The 26,116-nt window shown below is 51.3% G+C and overlaps 1 protein-coding gene across 2 annotated transcripts in view; it reads right to left on the reverse strand.

Moving 5' to 3' along the window:
- FAM83H (family with sequence similarity 83 member H) overlaps positions 1–26,116 on the reverse strand; it is a 40,586-nt gene that overhangs the window by 12,152 nt on the left and 2,318 nt on the right. Inside the window, exons 1-2 of one of the 2 annotated variants that reach the window (XM_075269934.1) lie at positions 13,053–13,128; positions 527–1,015 (exon numbers count right to left, since the gene is read on the reverse strand). In XM_075269934.1, coding sequence (XP_075126035.1) covers positions 527–982 — 456 coding nt within the window. In that variant the 5' untranslated portion in view covers positions 983–1,015; positions 13,053–13,128. Of the gene's footprint in view, positions 1–526; positions 1,016–13,052; positions 13,129–26,116 lie in introns of those variants that run through there. The other variant, XM_075269935.1, reaches the window with a different exon arrangement.

Below are 26,116 nucleotides of genomic sequence, written 5' to 3' on the forward strand. Positions count from 1 at the left end.
ACTGCAGGGACAGAGGTATCACACACCAGCAGACTGCAGGGACAGAGGTATCACACACCAGCAGACTGCAGGGACAGAGGTATCACACACCAGACTGCAGGGACAGAGGTATCACACAGCAGACTGCAGGGACAGAGATATCACACACCAGACTGCAGGGACAGAGATATCACACACCAGCAGACTGCAGGGACAGAGGTATCACACACCAGCAGACTGCAGGGACAGAGATATCACACACCAGACTGCAGGGACAGAGATATCACACACCACCAGACTGCAGGGACATAGATATCACACACCAGCAGACTGCAGGGACAGAGATATCACACACCACCAGACTGCAGGGACAGCGGTATCACACACCAGACTGCAGGGACAGAGGTATCACACACCAGCAGACTGCAGGGACAGAGGTATCACAGAGTGTATACAAATCTATAGTTTTATGGAAGTGTATATAAGATATATGAGTGTATATATAATTACCCATGGTGTAATTTTCTGTATATATCTGTCCTCTCACCTGTTGTGCAGACCGAATCATCCTTCGCACCTCTTCCTTAATACTGGGGCTGTCAGGAGGGGGTGGATGGATCAGGGTTGTCACCTCTGTCCCTTGAAAGCCAAAGATGGTGGGCCACCCGAGGTCCAGCTCCGGAGCGGCGGTGTCTGAGTGCATGGGCCAATAGGTTCCTGATGAGCCATCGTCCTCCTCCTGTCCACTATAGCTATGGTCCGGGTACAGACTGTCTTGGGTGGGCTCTGGGGGTCTTTGCAGGTATTTTGAGATGTGGTCCACTTCAGAATGACATAAGAAGTCTGGAGCCCCCTCCTCTGTAAGGAACCGCTGATACGCCTCCGGCCCCTCCTCCGCCAGAACATCTATAGCAATACGGTAATACTCCTTGTAGTGCGGGGGCAGGTAATTGGGGTCCAGAGGGTTGTCCCCCTGTGAGGAGCTCTGGGACCGACGGGCCATGGGTCTACACCAGAGGGAGGGGAGAGAGGAGACCTAGAGAGAAGCACAACAATCCATTACAGTATGGAGGACCCCCGCACCCCTCCCCATATACCAGGACTGCACCAGGGGGAGGGGAGACCTAGAGAGAAGCACAACAGTCCATTACAGTATGGAGGACCCCCGCACCCCTCCCCATATACCAGGACTGCACCAGGGGGAGGGGAGACCTAGAGAGAAGCACAACAATCCATTACAGTATGGAGGATCCCCGCACCCCTCCCCATATACCAGGACTGTACCAGGGGGAGGGGAGACCTAGAGAGAAGTACAACAATCCATTACAGTATGGAGGACCCCCGCACCCCTCCCCATACACCAGGACTGTACCAAGGAGAGGGGAGACCTAGAGAGAATTACAACAGTCCATTACAGTATGGAGGACCCCCGCACCCCTCCCAATATACCAGGACTGTACCAAGGAGAGGGGAGACCTAGAGAGAAGTACAACAGTCCATTACAGAATGGAGGACCCCCGCACCCCTCCCCATATACCAGGACTGTACCAGGGGGAGGGGAGACCTAGAGAGAAGCACAACAGTCCATTACAGAATGGAGGACCCCCGCACCCCTCCCCATATACCAGAACTGTACTAGGGGGAGGGGAGACCTAGAGAGAAGTACAACAGTCCATTACAGTATGGAGGACCCCCGCACCCCTCCCCATATACCAGAACAGGTCTAGAGAAAACTTCCACTATTTGTTATTCTGTACTGAAAAGTTTTAGAAGTTTTTCCCACCGTCTGGTACTACTCTCTGTTATCGGTCAAGACCATCACATTGCAATGTATTCTGACATCCACAGATGTGCTCTGGAAAGGCAAGGCATGCTGGGTAAGATGTAAGGTCTGGGGAGATCACTATATACCCAGTGTGCAAGGGTGATGTGCACACGGCTGGGTGCTGGGACACACGGCTAGGTGCTGGGAGACACGGCTGGGTGCTGAGAGACACGGCTGGGTGCAGGGAGACACGGCTGGGTGCTGGGAGACACGGCTGGGTGCTGGGAGACACGGCTGGGTGCTGAGAGACACGGCTGGGTGCAGGGAGACACGGCTGGGTGCTGAGAGACACGGCTGGGTGCAGGGAGACACGGCTGGGTGCAGGGAGACACGGCTGGGTGCAGGGAGACACGGCTGGGTGCAGGGAGACACGGCTGGGTGCTGGGAGACACGGCTGGGTGCTGGGAGACACGGCTGGGTGCAGAGAGACACGGCTGGGTGCAGAGAGACACGGCTGGGTGCAGGGAGACACGGCTGGGTGCAGGGAGACACGGCTGGGTGCAGGGAGACACGGCTGGGTGCAGGGAGACACGGCTGGGTGCAGGGAGACACGGCTGGGTGCTGGGAGACACGGCTGGGTGCTGAGAGACACGGCTGGGTGCAGGGAGACACGGCTGGGTGCAGGGAGACACGGCTGGGTGCAGGGAGACACGGCTGGGTGCTGGGAGACACGGCTGGGTGCTGGGAGACACGGCTGGGTGCTGGGAGACACGGCTGGGTGCAGGGAGACACGGCTGGGTGCAGGGAGACACGGCTGGGTGCAGGGAGACACGGCTGGGTGCTGGGAGACACGGCTGGGTGCTGGGAGACACGGCTGGGTGCAGGGAGACACGGCTGGGTGCTGGGAGACACGGCTGGGTGCAGAGAGACACGGCTGGGTGCAGGGAGACACGGCTGGGTGCAGGGAGACACGGCTGGGTGCAGGGAGACACGGCTGGGTGCAGGGAGACACGGCTGGGTGCAGGGAGACACGGCTGGGTGCAGGGAGACACGGCTGGGTGCAGGGAGACACGGCTGGGTGCAGGGAGACACGGCTGGGTGCAGGGAGACACGGCTGGGTGCAGAGAGACACGGCTGGGTGCAGAGAGACACGGCTGGGTGCAGGGAGACACGGCTGGGTGCAGGGAGACACGGCTGGGTGCAGGGAGACACGGCTGGGTGCTGCACTGAGGCATGCTGGGTGCTGGGAGACACGGCTGGGTGCTGGGAGACACGGCTGGGTGCTGGGAGACATGGCTGGGTGCTGCACTGAGGCATGCTGGGTACTGAGGTTGGACTCGGCAGCTCTGGGTGTGACCAGAGTTTACAATGAGAGCATTTATGAATGGAATTTAAGAGGATTTGCAGATTGCCGGCTTCACTCCTGACACATACATTATATAAATAAATATGCCGCTGCAGCCGCTCCGCCCGAAAAACTCAGCCCCAACCCAGGACGTGGACCAGAAGGCTCAGGGGACCCAGACAGAGCGACCCTCTGCATCCTATCCACTAACGCCAGTAACTGAGTCATATACACAAGAGAGACCGGTACTGGCAGCTCAGGACGCCCCGGGGCCACACGAGGGCCCGGGCTCAGAGTCTCGTCCTGCCAGGTACTTTGCCTGCAGTGAGTGACAGCCGGCAGCGCCCACCCTGCGCCATCGCTATGTCAGGAATGACCGGCAGCTTCACAGCGAGGTGCAGAACATGATCTAATACACCCGGCCCGGGCCATAGTGACCTCCACACTGCTCGGGGCACAGGACCTGCGGTACTACAAATCCCAGCAAGCCCAGGGGAGACCAGTCCTAGTGCTGGGGAAAGGTCCTGGAAGGCTCTGCCAGTGTAATATCATACGCCGGCCCATCACCGGTCCATTATAACCTCGCAGATACACCTGTGACGGGCAGATACACCTGTGACGGGCAGATACACCTGTGACGGGCAGATACACCTGTGACGGGCAGATACACCTGTGATAATAATAATAATAATAATACATTTTATTTATATAGCGCCAACATATTCCGCAGCGCTGTACAATTTGTAGGGTTAAAATACAGACAGATACATAACAAAGAAAGTCATTTCACACAATGGGACTGAGGGCCCTGCTCACAAGAGCTTACAATCTATGAGGTAGAGGGGGTGACACAGGAGGTAGCAGGGGGTGATATAGGAGGTAACAGGGGGTGACACAGGAGGTAGCAGGGGCGGTATTGCTTATACAGGGGTCAGACACTTCTGTAATAGAGGTGACTGTCATTACACAAACATAAGACTTTATGAGCCGTCACCAGTCGTGTCCTGTAACGTGGATGGAGCTTGGACCTATAAAGTTATCCTGAGATGACATCACATCATGTGGGGTAATGTGGGGGCGGGGACAGAGGAGGGGGAAGGGTTACGTTAGACATTGTGATCGGCCGGTCTGATAAGATGCGTCTTTAGTTTGCGTTTGAAACTGTAGAAGTTGGGAGTTACTCTTATTGTCCGGGGTAGAGCATTCCAGAGAAGTGGTGCAGCTCAGGAGAAGTCTTGTATACGAGCGGGGGAGGTTCTGATAATAGAGGATGGAAGTGTTAGGTCATTGAGTGAGCGGAGAGCACGGGTTGGGCGGTAGACAGAGATGAGGGAAGAAATGTAGGGAGGTGCGGCATTATGGAGAGCCTTGTGGGGGAGGGGGAGAACTTTATATTTTATTCTATAATGAATAGGCAGCCAATGTAACGACCGGCACACACCGGGGGCCTCGCTGTAGTGACCGGCACTGACCGGAGGACTCTCTGTAGTGACCGGCACAGACCGGGGGCCTCGCTGTAGTGACCGGCACAGACCGGAGGCCTCGCTGTAGTGACCGGCACAGACCGGAGGCCTCGCTGTAGTGACCGGCACAGACCGGAGGCCTCGCTGTAGTGACCGGCACAGACCGGAGGCCTCGCTGTAGTGACCGGCACAGACCGGAGGCCTCGCTGTAGTGACCGGCACAGACCGGAGGCCTCGCTGTAGTGACCGGCACAGACCGGAGGCCTCGCTGTAGTGACCGGCACAGACCGGAGGCCTCGCTGTAGTGACCGGCACAGACCGGAGGCCTCGCTGTAGTGACCGGCACAGACCGGAGGCCTCGCTGTAGTGACCGGCACAGACCGGAGGCCTCGCTGTAGTGACCGGCACAGACCGGAGGCCTCGCTGTAGTGACCGGCACAGACCGGAGGCCTCGCTGTAGTGACCGGCACAGACCCGAGGCCTCGCTGTAGTGACCGGCACAGACCGGAGGCCTCGCTGTAGTGACCGGCACAGACCGGAGGCCGCTGTAGTGACCGGCACAGACCCGAGGCCTCGCTGTAGTGACCGGCACAGACCGGAGGCCTCGCTGTAGTGACCGGCACAGACCGGAGGCCTCGCTGTAGTGACCGGCACAGACCGGAGGCCTCGCTGTAGTGACCGGCACAGACCGGTGGCCTCGCTGTAGTGACCGGCACAGACCGGAGGCCTCGCTGTAGTGACCGGCACAGACCCGAGGCCTCGCTGTAGTGACCGGCACAGACCCGAGGCCTCGCTGTAGTGACCGGCACAGACCGGAGGCCTCGCTATAGCGTCTAGCCTGATAGATGAGCCTGGCCGCTGCATTCAGAATAGATTGTAGAGGGGAGAGTTTAGTGAGGGGAAGACGGATTAGTAAGGAGTTACAGTAGTCAAGGCGAGAATGAATCAGAGAGACAATAAGTGTCTTTAGTGTATCTCTGGTAAGGAAAGGGTGTATTCTGGAGATGTTTTTGAGGTGGAGGTGACATGAACGTGCGAGTGATTCAATATGAGGGGTGAAGGAAAGGTCTGCGTCACACATGACCCCGAGGCAGCGGGCCTGCTACCTAGGAGTTATAGTAAGGCCTGAGACTGCAATGGATATATCAGGGACAGATCTATTAGATGGTGGAAACAGTAGTAGTTCAGTCTTAGAGAGATTTAGTTTCAGATAGAGCGAGGACATGATATTAGAGACAGCAGAGAGACAGTCACTAGTGTTCTGTATGAGTGCAGGGGTGATGTCACGGGAAGATGTGTATAATTGGGTGTCATCAGCATAAAGATGGTACCTGAAGCCAAATCTGGCGATGGTTTGTCCAATGGGGGCTGTGTAGAGAGAAAAGAGCAGGGGGCCGAGGACCGAGCCCTGAGGAACCCCAACAGCAAGGGAAAGAGGGGAGGAAACAGAGCCTGCAAATGACAGACTGAAAGTGCGGTCTGAGAGATAAGAGGAGAACCAGGAGAGCGCAGTGTCATTGAGGCCAACTGAGCGGAGCATAGTGAGGAGAAGATGATGATCAATAGTGTCAAAAGCTGCCGAGAGGTCCAGAAGAATAAGAAGAGAGAAGTCACCACTGGATTTAGCCGTCAGGAGATCATTGGAGACTTTTGTGAGAGCCGTTTCAGTAGAGTGCAGAGCGCGGAAACCAGATTGTAAGGGGTCAAGAAGAGAGTTAGCAGAGAGATAACGGATTAACGAGAATAGACCAGGCGTTCCAAGAGTTTAGAGATGAAGGGCAGATACACCTGTTACTGGTAGGTACTGAAGGTTTCTGCATCTCCCACATTATTTCCTCTCTTTGGAGACACTGACATATATAAGGAGCAGATCTGGGGTCCTCCATGTTCCAGACCGGGCAGACCCTGGACAATAGAGCCGGCCGTACTATGCAGAGAAGACATCTTGGTCATGGCCACTTACAGCGCCTCGCAGAAGTCTTCACACCCCCTGACCTTTGTCACAACCACAAAGTTAAATGTATTTTTTTGGGATATTCAGTGATAACAACACAAAGTATCAGATAATTGTGGAAGGAGAACGATACGAGGTTATCACATTGTAATCCAATAAACATCTGACAAATGTGATGTGCAAAAGTCTTCAGCCCCCTATACCAATGCTTTATAGAACCGCCTTTGTCTTTTGGGCTCGGTCTTTGCACCTCTAGAGATGAGATTTCGGCCCCTTCTTTGCAGTCAGATTGATTGGAGCGTCTGTGATCAGTAACTTCAGAGGGATTTAGGTCTGGACTTTGGGCCGTTCTAACCCCGGAATATTCTGTGATCTAAACCAATCACTGGGGCTCAGGCCGGAGGTTTCGGGTCATTACTGGAATCTCCTTCCCAGTCTCAGGTTTTCTTCCAGGATTGTCCTGTATTTCGTTCCATTTTCCCATCACCTCTGAGCGGCTCCCCTGTCCCTGCTCTACCCCCTGCCATGATGCTGCCCCCTATGTGTCACAGTGGGGGGGATGATGGGGTGTTCAGGGGGATGGGCAGGGTTACTTTACATTTAGGCCGTCCCCCTTTGGTCTCCTCTCACCTTCTCCCACATGCTTGCGGGGTCCCCCTATATGTCTTGTGGCCATAACCTGCAGACGCCCCTTCTTATGTCTCTTACTACAATGGTTTCCTTCTTGCCGCTCTCCCATATAGATGGTCAGATTTGTGGGGTGCGCAGTGACCTCTAGTTGTCCTGTGGACAGATTCTCCTGTACCTGAGGATTTCTGCGGCTCCTCCACACTGACCAGGGGCCTCTTGGCGGCTTCTCTGACCAGTGTCAGTTTAGGTGGACGGCCATGTCTTGTAGGTTTGCAGTTGTAGATACTTTCTCCATGTTTGGATGATGGATTGTACAGGGCTCCTTGGGATATGACTTATAACCTGACCCTGCTTTACACTTCTCCACAACTTTATCTCTGACCTGTCTGGTGAGTTCCTTGGTCTTCATGATGCTGTTTGTTCACTAGTGTTCTTTAACAAACCACTGAGGCCTTCACAGAACAGATATATATATATATATATATATATATATATATATATATATATATATATATATATACACTGAGACCACATTACACACAGCAATTGTGTGCACTGTGTCTTATATAGGGGTCTCACAGTACAGGGGGCTGAAGACTTTTGCACGTCACACATTTCAGGTTTTTATTGGATTACAATGTTGATAACTTTGTATCATTTTACAGGCCCCTTACTCTGGCTATACAGGCTTAGAGGTAGCGCCGATGTATCTGCCTGACCAGCCATGGTAGATCAGTACAAGGATCAACCTACAAAGAGTAAGGACAGTAGGGAACAGCCGGACCAAAGCGCAACGTACACAACACGGAACCAAGAAGAAGAAAGTCTGAGAACAGCTGGGACAACGCAGAAGACAAACACACAAGTCCTGGACGGAGACGCCGAATCTTCTAAAGGTGTAAGGCGATTAAAGAGGACAACCAGTAGAAAGATGGAATCGTAGACCAGTGAGAAGACCCAACCAGGAGACCAACGTCCTGGAGCAGGTGGAAGACCACAGGAAGACCACAACTAGTCGAAAGATTAAACCATAGACTACTGAGAAGACCCTAAGACAAGAACAACATCCCTGAAGAGATGAAAGACGAGAATCGGGAGAAAGCTGGAATCATGGATCAACAAGAAGATCCAAAGACAGGACCAACATCCTGGAGCAGGTGGAAGATGACAAGTAGACGAAAGACGGAATCAACGACCAGTGAGAGACCCAAACATGGGACATCGTCCAGAAGATGAAGGATGAGAATTGGTAGAAAGCTGGAATTGTGGATCAACGAGAAGACCCAAAGACAGGACCAACATCCTGGGAGAAGCCATCATGGAACACAGCGACCTCAGATAGTCCACAACATTAGAGGACATGTGGCCTCTTATCCCGAAATGTGCACAACAGAAGCTGAAGAAAAGTCAATGGAAAGGGCCAAAATGTTACTGCCCCCCTGTGGATGTGATGGACAGAACACTGACAGTAGTAGACCACGAGGTGTGTGGGGTTTCACCGCAGGGTACGATGGCAAATAGGAGACCTGTGGTGGCTACAGGGCGAGCAGTCACCACATGTCCCGAGGGTCTATGGTGGTGACCCATCAGCGCAGGAGGAGCAGAATGTGGTGCACGCCGTCAGTCACGTGTCCATCGTATCTCTAACGTGCTCATCGCTTGTCACTCTGCACTACCTCACTGCTGATGTTGGAGGTAGTGCGGTCTCTGACAGATACCCCCGACCCCTCCCCCACTGTCACCGGCCCCACCGGTCCTGATCTGGCCACATAATGAGGTCACTCACCGGAGAATGCCAGGAATGGCGCCGAGTATTTGTAAACCCACATTTTTTAAAATGAAAGAGCAGGGAAAATATTTACTGAATGAAGGATAAGTAATGTAATGTATGTACACAGTGACTGCACCAGCAGAATAGTGAGCGCAGCTCTGGAGTATAATACAGGATAAGTAATGTAATGTATGTACACAGTGACTGCACCAGCAGAATAGTGAGCGCAGCTCTGGAGAATAATACAGGATAAGTAATGTAATGTATGTACACAGTGACTGTACCAGCAGAATAGTGAGCGCAGCTCTGGAGTATAATACAGGATAAGTAATGTAATGTATGTACACAGTGACTGCACCAGCAGAATAGTGAGCGCAGCTCTGGAGTATAATACAGGATAAGTAATGTAATGTATGTACACAGTGACTGCACCAGCAGAATAGTGAGCGCAGCTCTGGAGTATAATACAGGATAAGTAATGTAATGTATGTACACAGTGACTGCACCAGCAGAATAGTGAGCGCAGCTCTGGAGTATAATACAGGATAAGTAATGTAATGTATGTACACAGTGACTGCACCAGCAGAATAGTGAGCGCAGCTCTGGAGTATAATACAGGATAAGTAATGTAATGTATGTACACAGTGACTGTACCAGCAGAATAGTGAGCGCAGCTCTGGAGTATAATACAGGATAAGTAATGTAATGTATGTACACAGTGACTGTACCAGCAGAATAGTGAGCGCAGCTCTGGAGTATAATACAGGATAAGTAATGTAATGTATGTACACAGTGACTGCACCAGCAGAATAGTGAGCGCAGCTCTGGAGTATAATACAGGATAAGTAATGTAATGTATGTACACAGTGACTGTACCAGCAGAATAGTGAGTGCAGCTCTGGGGTATAATACAGGATAAGTAATGTATGTACACAGTGACTGTACCAGCAGAATAGTGAGCGCAGCTCTGGGGTATAATACAGGATAAGTAATGTAATGTATGTACACAGTGACTGTACCAGCAGAATAGTGAGCGCAGCTCTGGAGTATAATACAGGATAAGTAATGTATGTACACAGTGACTGCACCAGCAGAATAGTGAGCGCAGCTCTGGGGTATAATACAGGATAAGTAATGTAATGTATGTACACAGTGACTGTACCAGCAGAATAGTGAGCGCAGCTCTGGGGTATAATACAGGATAAGTAATGTAATGTATGTACACAGTGACTGTACCAGCAGAATAGTGAGCGCAGCTCTGGGGTATAATACAGGATAAGTAATGTAATGTATGTACACAGTGACTGCACCAGCAGAATAGTGAGCGCAGCTCTGGGGTATAATACAGGATAAGTAATGTAATGTATGTACACAGTGACTGTACCAGCAGAATAGTGAGCGCAGCTCTGGAGTATAATACAGTGTAAGTAATGTATGTACACAGTGACTGCACCAGCAGAATAGTGAGCGCAGCTCTGGGGTATAATACAGGATAAGTAATGTAATGTATGTACACAGTGACTGTACCAGCAGAATAGTGAGCGCAGCTCTGGAGTATAATACAGGATAAGTAATGTAATGTATGTACACAGTGACTGTACCAGCAGAATAGTGAGCGCAGCTCTGGGGTATAATACAGTGTAAGTAATGTATGTACACAGTGACTGTACCAGCAGAATAGTGAGCGCAGCTCTGGAGTATAGTACAGGATAAGTAATGTAATGTATGTACACAGTGACTGTACCAGCAGAATAGTGAGTGCAGCTCTGGGGTATAATACAGGATAAGTAATGTAATGTATGTACACAGTGACTGTACCAGCAGAATAGTGAGCGCAGCTCTGGAGTATAATACAGGATAAGTAATGTAATGTATGTACACAGTGACTGCACCAGCAGAATAGTGAGCGCAGCTCTGGAGTATAATACAGGATAAGTAATGTAATGTATGTACACAGTGACTGCACCAGCAGAATAGTGAGCGCAGCTCTGGAGTATAATACAGGATAAGTAATGTAATGTATGTACATAGTGACTGTACCAGCAGAATAGTGAGCGCAGCTCTGGAGTATAATACAGGATAAGTAATGTAATGTATGTACACAGTGACTGCACCAGCAGAATAGTGAGCGCAGCTCTGGAGTATAATACAGGATAAGTAATGTAATGTATGTACACAGTGACTGCATCAGCAGAATAGTGAGCGCAGCTCTGGAGTATAATACAGGATAAGTAATGTAATGTATGTACACAGTGACTGCACCAGCAGAATAGTGAGCGCAGCTCTGGAGTATAATACAGGATAAGTAATGTAATGTATGTACACAGTGACTGCACCAGCAGAATAGTGAGCGCAGCTCTGGAGTATAATACAGGATAAGTAATGTAATGTATGTACACAGTGACTGCACCAGCAGAATAGTGAGCGCAGCTCTGGAGTATAATACAGGATAAGTAATGTAATGTATGTACACAGTGACTGCACCAGCAGAATAGTGAGCGCAGCTCTGGAGTATAATACAGGATAAGTAATGTAATGTATGTATACAGTGACTGCAGCTCTGGGATCAAGTGATGGAATGATCCTGAGCGTCTGTCCACCAGGTCACATGACAGAAACCGCGGCATCTTCATTCCTAGAAACCTAAATATTTGTTTACTACAACAATCACCTTCCATATCCAGGATGTGGCCGTGAACTTTACTCCGGAGCTTTATCAGCTGAATCACAGGAGAACCCCAGGCCAGGTGCTGAGTCACCTATAGAACCCACTGCAGGGCATGTCAAGAGTAGCAATACTCCGATCATATCCAGAGCTGCAATCACAAACCTGCTGTTAAAATCATGTTTTATATTCCAGTCACATTCAGAGCTGCGCTCACAAGTCTGCTGGTCTTCTGTTGTAGTGCCTGTTGCTGTAAACCAGGAGAACTGGGAGTGCAGGTTCGCGAGAACAGGAGGTGATCTGACTGCAGCTTTGGCTATGACTGGAGTATGAAGTGTTCACAGAATTCTCAGTGCAGCTCTGCATGTGACTATGGTATAAGACATGACCTGACTCCCGCACGGACCAGCCATAATATAATGCACATTAACCCTATACGCGTTATTTATCTTATCCTCATCCAGAGTGACACAACGTCCTCTACTCCAATCACATCCAGAGCCGCAGTCACAGTCACACTAGTAAAGTGTCTTCTACACTATTCACATCCAGAGCTGTAGTCAATTCCATAATATCAAACACCTGGTGACAGCGCGCCCAGCCCAGGTCCATGACAGGAGACAATGTGAATAATAAGACTTGGTCAGGGGTGTCAAGACTTTTGCAACATCCTTCAACAATCACAGTTCAGTAAGATTTGCTGCGCCCTGCATGAGCCACTGCTCTCTGGTATCAGCCATTGCAGGAAGGTGCAATGCAAAAATCTGCACGCCCCGAACACATCCACAACAGGAAGTTTCTGGAACAATGCCGCTCTTCCTTCAGGGCTTCAGCAGCGGTTCCGGATTCTTTGTACCTGGAGGTCGCCGGGCAGCGGGGGAACAATCACGGGGCGGACGCATTCGTCATATGGAGGACTTCCTGCCACTGGGGGCCGCATGCAAAAAGATGGGTTACGTGAACCCCAACACGTGTCACATGCCCTCACCATGGAGGGAGGACCCCAAACTACTCCCCCTCATCATGGTCAGTGAAGACGCGGCTATTACAGGAGCCCCGCTTGGGGTCAGGTGCATTGTCAGCGGCGTCGCGGCGGTCACTGGACGGGGGGGGGGGGGGGGGGGGGGGGGGTTTACAATGTAGCACCTTCACAGCCGACACATTGTATCCAGTCACATGAGAAGATACGACCCCTGCCCCCCCCCCCCCCATATCAGTCGTGTTACATAGGACTGCAGGTCATACATCACACCGCCCACTTGTCACCCAGCTTTTCTAGGCCCCTGAATGGCTCTGGCTTCCTACATGACTTTGCAGGGAGCCGTCCGGGGAGGTGGCAGGAATCTCACGTCCATATCCGATGTAGTTTACACCCACGCCCAATAAACCGTCAGGTCAGAGGCGGCAGGTGGAGGGGGCTCCGGGGCCCAGCGGTGACAGGACCCCCCACCATTACCCTCCCGGGGCCCCCCGTATGTACCTGTATGAAGAGGCTGAGCGCCCTGTCCTGTGGAGTCCTCCGCACATGTGCTGCGTACCTGCCTCTACCTGTCCTCACCACATACCTTCCTGACAACCTGCCTCTACCTGAGCGCGTCTCCCAGCAGTCACATGTAATTACCCCCGGCCTGTAACCCTTCACTGCTCGCTACACGCTCTACATGGGTGTGGACACGCAAAATGGGCGACGTATAGAAATAACAACTGATGAGCCACTTCACTGGTCGCACCATGTTTATGAAGGGTTAACGCTGGCACTACCAACATCAGGAGCGCACATACGTGACAGAGAGCAATGTACATACATGACAGAGAAGTGGCAGCCCCATGTACATACATGACAGAGAGCAACGTACATACATGACAGAGAAGCGGCAGCCCCATGTACATACATGAGATGTAGTAAGCAGCCCCATGTACATACATGACAGAGAGCAGACAGCCCCTGTACATACATGAGAAGTAGTAAGCAGCCCCATGTACATACAAGACAGAGCAGACGGCCCATGTACATACATGACAGAGGAGACGGCCCATGTACATACATGACAGAGCAGACGGCCCCATGTACATACATGATGTAGAGCAAACAGCACTTTGTACATACATGACAGAAAAGCGGCAGTCCCATGTACATACATGACGTAAGGGCAGGCAGCACTGTGTACATACATGACTGGAGAACATACAATAGACATAGTCCCCAGTACAGACTAATTTTACAATAACTATAACAGGAGCCGTGTACAGAACATGTCACTGTCATACAGCAGATCGCAGCACACGTGACATCACATGTAACCCTCACCCATGTCTGATGGAGATCACTTCATGAAGTGAGTTACCCGGATTCTCTCCCCAGCAGATGTGATGGCGACGCGTGAGACACGTCCCATCCGTGTACATACCATTGTGACTGATTAACCACAGGTAGTAAAACCCCCATCACCCCCTGAGCGGCCACAGTCCATACATCCAGGAATCTCATAAACCTGCCCATATACATCACATACAGCACAGTCCAGTATAGCGCCCCCCACTCCTCAGGACAGGTATTAGTAACCTACCGCAGACTGACCCCAGCAGCAAACAGAGGAGCACAGTGACTCCTGCAGGTCCCGGTGTAACACCAGGGGTCCCGGGGGCACTGCCATCCAAACCTTCTGCCCCCACGCCCTCGTCTCATGGACCACAGGCAGGTACAGACTCCATGTTGCCGGCCACCGCGGCTGTATCATTCGAGCGTGGTGTCTGTGCAGGGGGTAGGACATCCTCGCTCCCTCCTCGGTGGCAGGGTACGGACTGGTAGTCCATAGGTGACGGGATACCAGCGTGACACACAGGGAGGGATCGGTCTGCTCGCCGCCATGTGTCACCTAATCCCCTCACTGGGACCAGACTCTCATTAAAAACTTCAATCGGTTTGCTGCGGTGAGTCCTTCGGCTTATGAAGACGACAAGTAGATGCTTGAGGAGCGAAACGAGATGGAATCAGACATGACTGAGGAGCGAAACGTCTCACTAGATGGAACCAGACCCAACTGAGGAACTCACAAGATGGAACTAGACCCGACTGAGGAGCTCCACAAGATGGAACCAGACCCAACTGAGGAGCTCACAAGATGGAACCAGACCCAACTGAGGAGCTCACAAGATGGAACCAGACCCAACTGAGGAGCTCCACAAGATGGAACCAGACCCGACTGAGGAGCTCCACACGATGGAACCAGACACCACTGAGGAGCTCCACAAGATGGAACCAGACCCAACTGAGGAGCTCCACAAGATGGAACCAGACCCAACTGAGGAGCTCACAAGATGGAACCAGACCCAACTGAGGAGCTCACAAGATGGAACCAGACCCAACTGAGGAGCTCCACAAGATGGAACCAGACCCGACTGAGGAGCTCCACACGATGGAACCAGACACCACTGAGGAGCTCCACAAGATGGAACCAGACCCAACTGAGGAGCTCCACAAGATGGAACCAGACCCAACTGAGGAACTCACAAGATGGAATCAGACCCAACTGAGGAACTCCACAAGATGGAATCAGACCCGACTGAGGAGCTCCACAAGATGGAACCAGACCCGACTGAGGAGCTCCACAAGATGGAACCAGACCCGACTGAGGAGCTCCACAAGATGGAACCAGACACCACTGAGGAGCTCCACAAGATGGAACCAGACCCAACTGAGGAGCTCCACAAGATGGAACCAGACCCAACTGAGGAACTCACAAGATGGAACCAGACCCAACTGAGGAACTCAACAAGATGAAACCAGACCCAACTGAGGAACTCCACAAGATGGAACCAGACCCGACTGAGGAGCTCCACAAGATGGAACCAGACCCGACTGAGGAGCTCCACAAGATGAAACCAGACCCGACTGAGGAGCTCCACAAGATGGAACCAGACCCGACTGAGGAACTCACAAGATGGAACCAGACCCGAATGAGGAGCTCCACGAGATGGAACCAGACACCACTGAGGAACTTCACAAGATGGAACCAGACCCGACTGAGGAGCTCCACAAGATGGAACCAGACCCAACTGAGGAGCTCCACAAGTTGGAACCAGACCCAACTGAGGAGCTCCACAAGAGAGAACCAGACCCGACTGAGGAGCTCCACAAGATGGAACCAGAACCAAATGAGTAGCTCACAAGATGGAACCAGACCCAACTGAGGAACTCCACAAGATGGAACCAGACCCAACTGAGGAGCTCCACAAGATGGAATCAGACCCGACTGAGCAGCTCCACAAGATGGAACCAGACCCAACTGAGGAGCTCCACAAGATGGACACGGACCCAACTGAGGAGCTCATAAGATGGAACCAGACCCGAATGAGGAGCTCCACGAGATGGAACCAGACACCACTGAGGAACTTCACAAGATGGAACCAGACCCGACTGAGGAGCTCCACAAGATGGAACCAGACCCAACTGAGGAGCTCCACAAGTTGGAACCAGACCCAACTGAGGAGCTCCACAAGAGAGAACCAGACCCGACTGAGGAGCTCCACAAGATGGAACCAGAACCAAATGAGTAGCTCACAAGATGGAACCAGACCCAACTGAGGAACTCCACAAGATGGAACCAGACCCAACTGAGGAGCTCCACAAGATGGAATCAGACCCGACTGAGCAGCTCCACAAGATGGAACCAGACCCAACTGAGGAGCTCCACAAGATGGAACCAGACCCGACTGAGGAGCTCCACAAGATGGAACCAGACCCAACTGAGGAGCTCCACAAGATGGAACCAGACCCGACTGAGGAGCTCCACAAGATGGAACCAGACCCGACTGAGGAGCTCCACAAGATGGAACCAGACCCGACTGAGGAGCTCCACAAGATGGAACCAGACACCACTGAGGAGCTCCACAAGATGGAACCAGACCCGACTGAGGAGCTCCACAAGATGGAACCAGACACCACTGAGGAGCTCCACAAGATGCAACCAGACCCAACTGAGGAACTCCACAAGATGAAACCAGACCCAACTGAGGACCTCCACAAGATGGAACCAGACCCGACTGAGGAGCTCCACAAGATGGAACCAGACCCGACTGAGGAGCTCCACAAGATGGAACTAGACCCGACTGAGGAACTCACAAGATGGAATCAGACCCAACTGAGGAACTCCACAAGATGAAACCAGACCCAACTGAGGAACTCCACAAGATGGAACCAGACCCGACTGAGGAGCTCCGCGAGATGAAATCAGACCTAACTGAGGAATTCCATGAGATGGAACCAGACCTGAGGAGCAAAACATCTCATAAGATGTAATCAGTCCTGACTGGAGAGCACCATGAGATTGAACCAGACCTGTCAAAGGAGCAAAATGTCTTAAGGATCAGACAGACTTATCAGATGGAATTAGACCTGACTGAGGAGTGAAGCATCTCACAAGATGGAATCAGACCTGACCAAGGAGCCAAACACATCATGGGATGGACTCAGAAGATTTGAGGACACCACATCACCCGAGCCAAGACCATGGTGGATAGATGGCATGGACATAGTCAGCTACAAGAAGAGAAATCCCACACTTCCCCAACTGGCCCAGAGTCTCCTGACTATGGAGGAACCTGTAGAGAACATGGAGCCTCCATAAAGACCAGGGGTATCTCCCGAGGCTGGGAAAGCCTGTTTAGACCTCTGACGGACCCCACTAGAGTGAAGGGCCAGAGGGGTCTATATAGGACATGCTAGGTCATAAACAGAACAGCACCCCTAGTGGAAAACGCTTGAGTAGCCAAATCCCACAGAACATACAGGAAGGCTGCCATGTTGGTTGCTCAGGTAATACACAGAACAGCACCCCTAGTGGATGATGCTGGAGTAGCCACATCCCATAGAACATACAATAGCAGGGCGAGGCGATGATGAAGGACAGTGATGGGGCTGTGAGTAGTGAAGATCCCAGGCCCTGACTCATGAGAATCCCATGTCGGAGGCGCTGCGAGCCTCTGGCCTCATTCCTGCCGTACTCGATGTTCCCACCCAATTATTAGGCAAACTATGAAGAGTGACAGACTCATCCAGGTGAGTAAGCGCTCACACGTCATGAGTCACATCTCAGCAGCATCAGACCAGGAGTCACCTAATCCGCTCCAGAGAAAGCTGGATAACAATAGATGTGACGGCTGCGGTCACAGGTCACACTGGGTATGGAGGGCCGGTCATGGTGGTCACCCAGCTTTTCCAGAACCTGCCCGGTTATTAGGGCGCTGCACCGGCAGCTTAAACCACCTAGCTTTTCCAGAATCAGATATATGAACGATATAAACAATGGCGTTCTGTGGTGGCAGGAGACATTGGTCCAGGGTGTCGGTGGCGGCCATGTTGTCCTCCTCTGGGCGGTGGAAATTCATCTCGTTTACAGTTCCTGGAGACTCTTATTAATAAAACTCCAGATACAGGTTCATCAGCCCCAACATGTTAGTGCGCCGCCCCAGAGGATGCTGGGAGAAGATGTCATCATCATCATCATCATCAGCTGCCACATCATCCCAGGAACACTCCCATCATCTGCAGGAAACATTACTATGTATCAGGGACAGAGAGAGGACTGTCTACACTGATACATTGTAACAAACCTGCAGCTGTGAGACGTACTGGGACTGGAGAGGTTCCGGACAGCAGGCAGACCCCTGTACTGACCCCAGATCGCGGCAGGTGATGGCGGTGGTCGGTTCTCCTCCCCGTCAGGTTAACCCCTCCCTGCCTGCACAGCCATAAACATTCCCGTATCCAGCTGTTGCCAGAGGGGTTTTCCGAGGAGTCTGACAACTGCTGACAACCTAGTCTGGTAACCGCCCCGTGTCTGTCCTCCTCAGCGTCACACCTGGTGCTGTACAATAAGACAGGAGATCCCCCCCAACTGTGCCCCTATGACAACACTCCCTGCCCTAGGCCTCATGGGAACCAATCAATATGAAGGAGAGATGTGGTTGGTTGTCCTGAGGGCCAGGACAGGGAGTGTTGTCATAGCCCCTCCATGCAGGTCCGGTTGGTTTCTAGGGGTAACTCCCCCAGTACTGCCCTGTCCTGGTTGCCCTACATAAGGCCCAATGTGTGATCCCCTTAAAGGAGGGGGGGGGGGTCAGAGCTCCGCCCAGAGTAAAGTCTCCATCAGGAATCGGATTTGGCTGAGCCGCCCCCTCCCCCTGCGCCCCACTATCCTCGCCCCCATTCATCTCCCCAGGAGTTTGGATTTTCGTTAAGTCAGCGATTTACTGCGACATAAAACCCCCGGAGCGCAGAACATGGAAATGACGATCCCAAACACTTAACCTCTTCCCTGCTGGCTGCGGAGCCTGCCAAAGACTGAAGAAATCCGTGTAGAGAGCCAGCGGGGTGAGGGGTGGGCTCAGGCGGGCACAGCATTGTACACAGCCCCTCCAGAGATGTACCAGCTGATACACTGTAACAAACCAGCAGCTGATGTAGCTGACAGAGCATGGTCTAGAAGATACATTGTAACAACCCTTCAGCTGTGAGCAGGACTGGCTGTGTACAGGGTTATAGATGGTAGTAATGGCGCTTGTAACCTTTCAACCGCCATTGTTTATGCTATAACCGTATCCAATTTTTAACCCATTAAGTATTGTTGGGGTGAAGATGACGTTACATCCCGAGGCCACAGGGCCCTCAGCACCTCCTCTGCAGTCAGGAGCTCTATGGTGATGACATCACAACCCTCGGCACCTCCTCTGCAGTCAGGAGCTCTATGGTGATGACATCACAACCCTCGGCACCTCCTCTGCAGTCAGGGGCTCTATGGTGATGACATCACAACCCTCAGCACCTCCTCTGCAGTCAGGGGCTCTATGGTGATGACATCACAACCCTCGGCACCTCCTCTGTACTCAGGAGCTCTATGGTGATGACATCACAACCCTCAGCACCTCCTCTGCAGTCAGGGGCTCTATAGTGATGACATCACAACCCTCAGCACCTCCTCTGCAGTCAGGGGCTCTATGGTGATGACATCACAACCCTCAGCACCTCCTCTGCAGTCAGGAGCTCTATGGTGATGACATCACAACTCTCAGCACCTCCTCTGCAGTCAGGAGCTCTATGGTGATGACATCACAACTCTCAGCACCTCCTCTGTAGTCAGGAGCTCTATGGTGATGACATCACAACCCTCAGCACCTCCTCTGCAGTCAGGAGCTCTATGGTGATGACATCACAACTCTCAGCACCTCCTCTGCAGTCAGGGGCTCTATGGTGATGACATCACAACTCTCAGCACCTCCTCTGCAGTCAGGAGCTCTATGGTGATGACATCACAACCCTCAGCACCTCCTCTGCAGTCAGGGGCTCTATGGTGATGACATCACAACCCTCGGCACCTCCTGTGTACTCCGGGGCTCTATGGTGATGACATCACAACCCTCGGCACCGCCTCTGTACTCAGGGGCTCTATGGTGATGACATCACAACCCTCAGCAGTGCTGGGAATCTTCCGGCTCACGTTTCAGCACATCGTGTGTTAATTACCGATAATTACCGGCATGATTGGAATGACATCGATGTCTGACCACATTCACTCTCAGTGACCTGCATGATGGGGGTGGTAGTCACACAGGAGCTGCGATGAGGGTACAGCACGAGGAGACACAGGAGAATGACAACTCTCATCGTGTGGGTACATAGAAATGGCGCAAGAAGGGACGGTAGCATCACAACAAGAACAGCGCAGGAGAGGACGGCGACATCGCCACGAGAGAGAGGAAGAGGAGAGGACGGCGACATCACAACGAGAGAGAGAGAGGAAGAAGGGGACGGTGACATCACAACGAGAGAGAGGAAGAAGGGGACGGTGACATCACAACGAGAGAGAGGAAGAAGGGGACGGTGACATCACAACGAGAGAGAGGAAGAGGGGACGGCGACATCACGACGAGAGAGAGGAAGAGGGGACGGTGACATCACGACGAGAGAGAGGAAGAGGGGACGGCGACATCACGACGAGAGAGAGGAAGAGGGGACGGCGACATCACGACGAGAGAGAGGAAGAGGGGACGGCGACATCACGACGAGAGAGAGGAAGAGGGGACAGTGACATCACGACGAGAGAGAGGAAGAGAGTACGGTGACATCACGACGAGAGAGAGAGGAAGAGGGGACGGTGACATCACGAGAGAGAAGAAGAGGGGACGGTGACATCACGAAGAGAGAGAGAGGAAGAGGGGACGGTGACATCACGAGAGAGAAGAAGAGGGGACGGTGACATCACGACGAGAGAGCGGAAGAGGGGACGGCGACATCACGACGAGAGAGAAGAAGAGGGGACGGTGACATCACGACGAGAGAGAAGAAGAGGGGACGGTGACATCACGACGAGAGAGAAGAAGAGGGGACGGTGACATCACGACGAGAGAGAAGAAGAGGGGACGGCGACATCACAACGAGAGAGCGGAAGAGGAGACGGCGACATCACGACAAGAGAGAGGAAGAGGGGACGGCGACATCACCACGAGAGAGAGGAAGAAGGGGACGGTGACATCACAACGAGAGAGAGGAAGAAGGGGACGGTGACATCACGACGAGAGAGAGGAAAAAGGGACGGCGACATCACGACGAGAGAGCAGAAGAGGGGACGGCGACATCACGACGAGAGAGCAGAAGAGGGGACGGCGACATCACGACGAGAGAGAGGAAGAAGGGGACGGTGACATCACGACGAGAGAGAGGAAGAGGGGACGGCGACATCACGACAAGAGCAGCGCAGGAGAGGAAGAGGGGACGGCAGCATTGCGATGAGAGCAGCGCAGGAGAGAATGGCTACATCACCACGGGAGAGAGGAAGACGGGATGGCGACTTCATGACGAGAGCAAGAAAAAAAAAAGGGACGGTGACATGACCACGAGAGAGAGGGAGAGGGGTCGGCGATATTATGACAAGAATGGCGCAGGAGGGAACGGCGACATCACGATGAGAGCCAGAGAGCGACATCCAGAAGAGAGCGGCGCAGCAGGGGACGGCGTCATCCAGAAGAGAGCGGCGCAGGAGGGAATGGCGACACCCAGAAGAGAGCGGCGCAGCAGGGGACGGCGTCATCCAGAAGAGAGCGGCGCAGGAGGGAATGGCGACACCCAGAAGAGCGCGGCGCAGGAGGGGACAGCGACATTGTAGAATACGTCACCGCGAGATGTTTATCGCTCACATTTGAGCCGGGAGAAAATGAAGAATAAAAGTCAATAAAGAAGAACTTTGTGACATTCCTGAGACATGCCTAAGGCTGATCGCCCCGCACAGAACTGACAGGACGGCTACGGCTGGCGGGAAAGAGAGTCACTCAGCTTTCCAAACACCCTGAATGGTATATAGAGCCACACTGCTATCTGGCTGTGGATGTGTCAGTCTACACAGCTGTTCTGTCATTATATTCATTATATGTCAAGGATGGGTCCTGATGTTCAGGCAGCGGAGTCCCCAGATGTGAGTCATGTTATATAACAAGTGCTGTGATCATATCCACAGGCGAAACGCCAAACCCTCCGCGCACTGCACATAAAACACCCGCCATATCTGTCACCCATCAGAACGTGAGCGGCGGCCAGAAATAACCGCGCGAATAAACAACGGACATTAACCCTAAAATATCCAACACATCATGGACTGCGCTCACCGACAGAACACTGCGCCGGTCACCTGTGCAGGTGCGCAACTACAAGTCCCTACATGGCCAGACCTCGGGGGGCGCTGCAGAGGAGGCTGAACCAGAGCGGGGGTCACCAGGAGCGCAGACCCTCTCCCACTATACAATCAATTGTCCTGGTGTAAGGAGCTGAGACTGGGGGAGGGGAGCAGGGCCCCCCTATATAGATATACACTGCACTCTCTGGTTGGGTCATTGATATACTCCCAGCAGGAGGGTCAGAGGTCAGACAAGGGAAACCCCAAAAAGTCCCCAAAGGAGGCCGGTGACAATGCTCAAGTGTTAAAGGCACGGCTAGTGAGTATACAGGTGCGCCCAGCCTGATGTCCAGGGGCCCTCGAGTCACCCCCTGATATAACCTCATAGCAAATGAAGGGCCCCCAACAAAGAGGCCTAAAGGGCCCGGCCGGCGCCCCCTGACCAGGTCAGAGATTTCCAAACATTTGCATTTCTCCCGGTTGTCAGGACCTCTGCTTGTTGTCAGTGACTCGGCCTCGCTGACTGTATCCGGATGAGTCTGCACCGACACAATGTAACAAACTTGCTTTACCTCCTAGCGGATTGTCCGTTCAGATACTTCACACAGCTGAGCGTTTGTTACATTGTCTTAGATGAGGGTCTATGAGGATTTCCATTCACTGACAAGTAGAGAAGAGTATGAAGAAGCCAGAAAGTGCTAGAAGTCCCTGTAACCGCGGAGCGGACACAGACCCCGCCATGTTTATACATCCAATGTGTAAATGACCAGGCGGAGCCTCACCCTGAGCCGTCTGATACACTGTAACAAACCATCAGCCCACAGGGGGCAAAGGAGACCCAATACCAACCAGATACCCCATAGAACTGCCCCATGAAACTGCCCCGTATACAGTATACTGTACTGCCCATTATATACTACCCCCTGCCTGTGACTTCGTCTGTGTGTTGTTGCCATCGATGATCTGCTTATATTCCGCAAATTGCTGCCGGCGATGGTTTGCCTGCTCTGGCATTTCGGCAGCTCTTAAGCTGTCCTGCCACTAAACTCATTCCTCGCGCCGTGCCTGTGATGGTTCCGGCATCTCCGCAGCTCGCTGGGACACCATATAATGAGCGTGTTGTTAGCACCGATGATTCCTGTCAGCTCCACTTGAGGAGAACTCTGTGACTTCTGGCTCCTTCATAGATCTCCTGGTTTGCGACAAGTTAGATTTTCTTTTTCCCGCCACGTTTAATATTAGCAAACTGCCAATGTGGAGTAAAGGGGATTCCCCTCCAGTGTGTCAGCACTGCCTGGATCAGATCAGATAATATGCAGATGCTTGTACACAATGGACTGAGGGTTAGCTGAGTGTTACATAGAGAGATAACAGCCCTGGGACCTGAGATAAGCGGCTGCAGGAGCAGTGTAATATAGTATGTGACCATAAATCCAGAACAGTAGTGAAGCCATGTCATTTACCGGGATACAAAGTATCCAGAACAATAGTGAAGCCATGTCATTTACCGGGATACAAAGTATCCAGAACAGTAGTGAAGCCATGTCATTTACCGGGATACAAAGTATCCAGAACAATAGTGAAGCCATGTCATTTACCGGGATACAAAGTATCCAGAACAATAGTGAAGCCATGTCATTTACCGGGATACAAAGTAGCCAATGTGTTACTGCAGGTTACAGAGTATCTATGGGACAAATCTCATCCAAATTCGCTCAGTGGTTTCTGTGATTGAGGAGCAAACATCCAAACTGTCACATGTATAATATTAGTAGGATAGGATATACTATACTGCCCCTCGTACAGTATACTTTATATCCCATATACTTTATACCCTACATTATACTCTATACTGACCCTTATACAGTATTCTCCTCTCAACAGACACTGCTGAGCATTTCTCTTAAGATGGAAGTCACTTGGGATCTGTCAGGATTTCCTACAGCGGAGGATATATATATATATATATATATATATATATATATATATATATATATATATATATATTTTGTACAGGACAAGCCAGAAGAAGGTCACAAGTGGTCCAAAACATACAGAGCGGAGTAGACAGTCATGTAGTGTATATAACAGTGTACAGAGAGAAGTAGACAGTCATGTAGTGTATATAGCAGTGTACAGAGCGGAGTAGACAGTCATGTAGTGTATATAGCAGTGTACAGAGCGGAGTAGACAGTCATGTAGTGTATATAACAGTGTACAGAGCGGAGTAGACAGTCATGTAGTGTATATAACAGTGTACAGAGCGGAGTAGACAGTCATGTAGTGTATATAACAGTGTACAGAGAGAAGTAGACAGTCATGTAGTGTATATAGCAGTGTACAGAGCGGAGTAGACAGTCATGTAGTGTATATAGCAGTGTACAGAGCGGAGTAGACAGTCATGTAGTGTATATAACAGTGTACAGAGCGGAGTAGACAGTCATGTAGTGTATATAACAGTGTACAGAGCGGAGTAGACAGTCATGTAGTGTATATAACAGTGTACAGAGCGGAGTAGACAGTCATGTAGTGTATATAACAGTGTACAGAGCGGAGTAGACAGTCATGTAGTGTATATAACAGTGTACAGAGCGGAGTAGACAGTCATGTAGTGTATATAACAGTGTACAGAGAGGAGTAGACAGTCATGTAGTGTATATAACAGTGTACAGAGAGGAGTAGACAGTCATGTAGTGTATATAACAGTGTACAGAGCGGAGTAGACAGTCATGTAGTGTATATAACAGTGTACAGAGCGGAGTAGACAGTCATGTAGTGTATATAACAGTGTACAGAGCGGAGTAGACAGTCATGTAGTGTATATAACAGTGTACAGAGCGGAGTAGACAGTCATGTAGTGTATATAACAGTGTACAGAGCGGAGTAGACAGTCATGTAGTGTATATAACAGTGTACAGAGCGGAGTAGACAGTCATGTAGTGTATATAACAGTGTACAGAGCGGAGTAGACAGTCATGTAGTGTATATAGCAGTGTACAGAGCGGAGTAGACAGTCATGTAGTGTATATAGCAGTGTACAGAGCGGAGTAGACAGTCATGTAGTGTATATAACAGTGTACAGAGAGGAGTAGACAGTCATGTAGTGTATATAACAGTGTACAGAGCGGAGTAGACAGTCATGTAGTGTATATAGCAGTGTACAGAGCGGAGTAGACAGTCATGTAGTGTATATAACAGTGTACAGAGAGGAGTAGACAGTCATGTAGTGTATATAACAGTGTACAGAGCGGAGTAGACAGTCATGTAGTGTATATAACAGTGTACAGAGCGGAGTAGACAGTCATGTAGTGTATATAACAGTGTACAGAGAGGAGTAGACAGTCATGTAGTGTATATAACAGTGTACAGAGCGGAGTAGACAGTCATGTAGTGTATATAACAGTGTACAGAGAGGAGTAGACAGTCATGTAGTGTATATAACAGTGTACAGAGCGGAGTAGACAGTCATGTAGTGTATATAACAGTGTACAGAGCGGAGTAGACAGTCATGTAGTGTATATAGCAGTGTACAGAGAGGAGTAGACAGTCATGTAGTGTATATAACAGTGTACAGAGCGGAGTAGACAGTCATGTAGTGTATATAGCAGTGTACAGAGCGGAGTAGACAGTCATGTAGTGTATATAAGTGTACAGAGCGGAGTAGACAGTCATTTAGTGTATATAACAGTGTACAGAGCGGAGTAGACAGTCATGTAGTGTATATAACAGTGTACAGAGCGGAGTAGACAGTCATGTAGTGTATATAACAGTGTACAGAGCGGAGTAGACAGTCATGTAGTGTATATAACAGTGTACAGAGAGGAGTAGACAGTCATGTAGTGTATATAGCAGTGTACAGAGGGGAGTAGACAGTCATGTA

Source organism: Leptodactylus fuscus, chromosome 4, assembly GCF_031893055.1.
Source record: "Leptodactylus fuscus isolate aLepFus1 chromosome 4, aLepFus1.hap2, whole genome shotgun sequence".
In the NCBI taxonomy this organism is placed as follows: Eukaryota; Metazoa; Chordata; class Amphibia; order Anura; family Leptodactylidae; genus Leptodactylus; species Leptodactylus fuscus.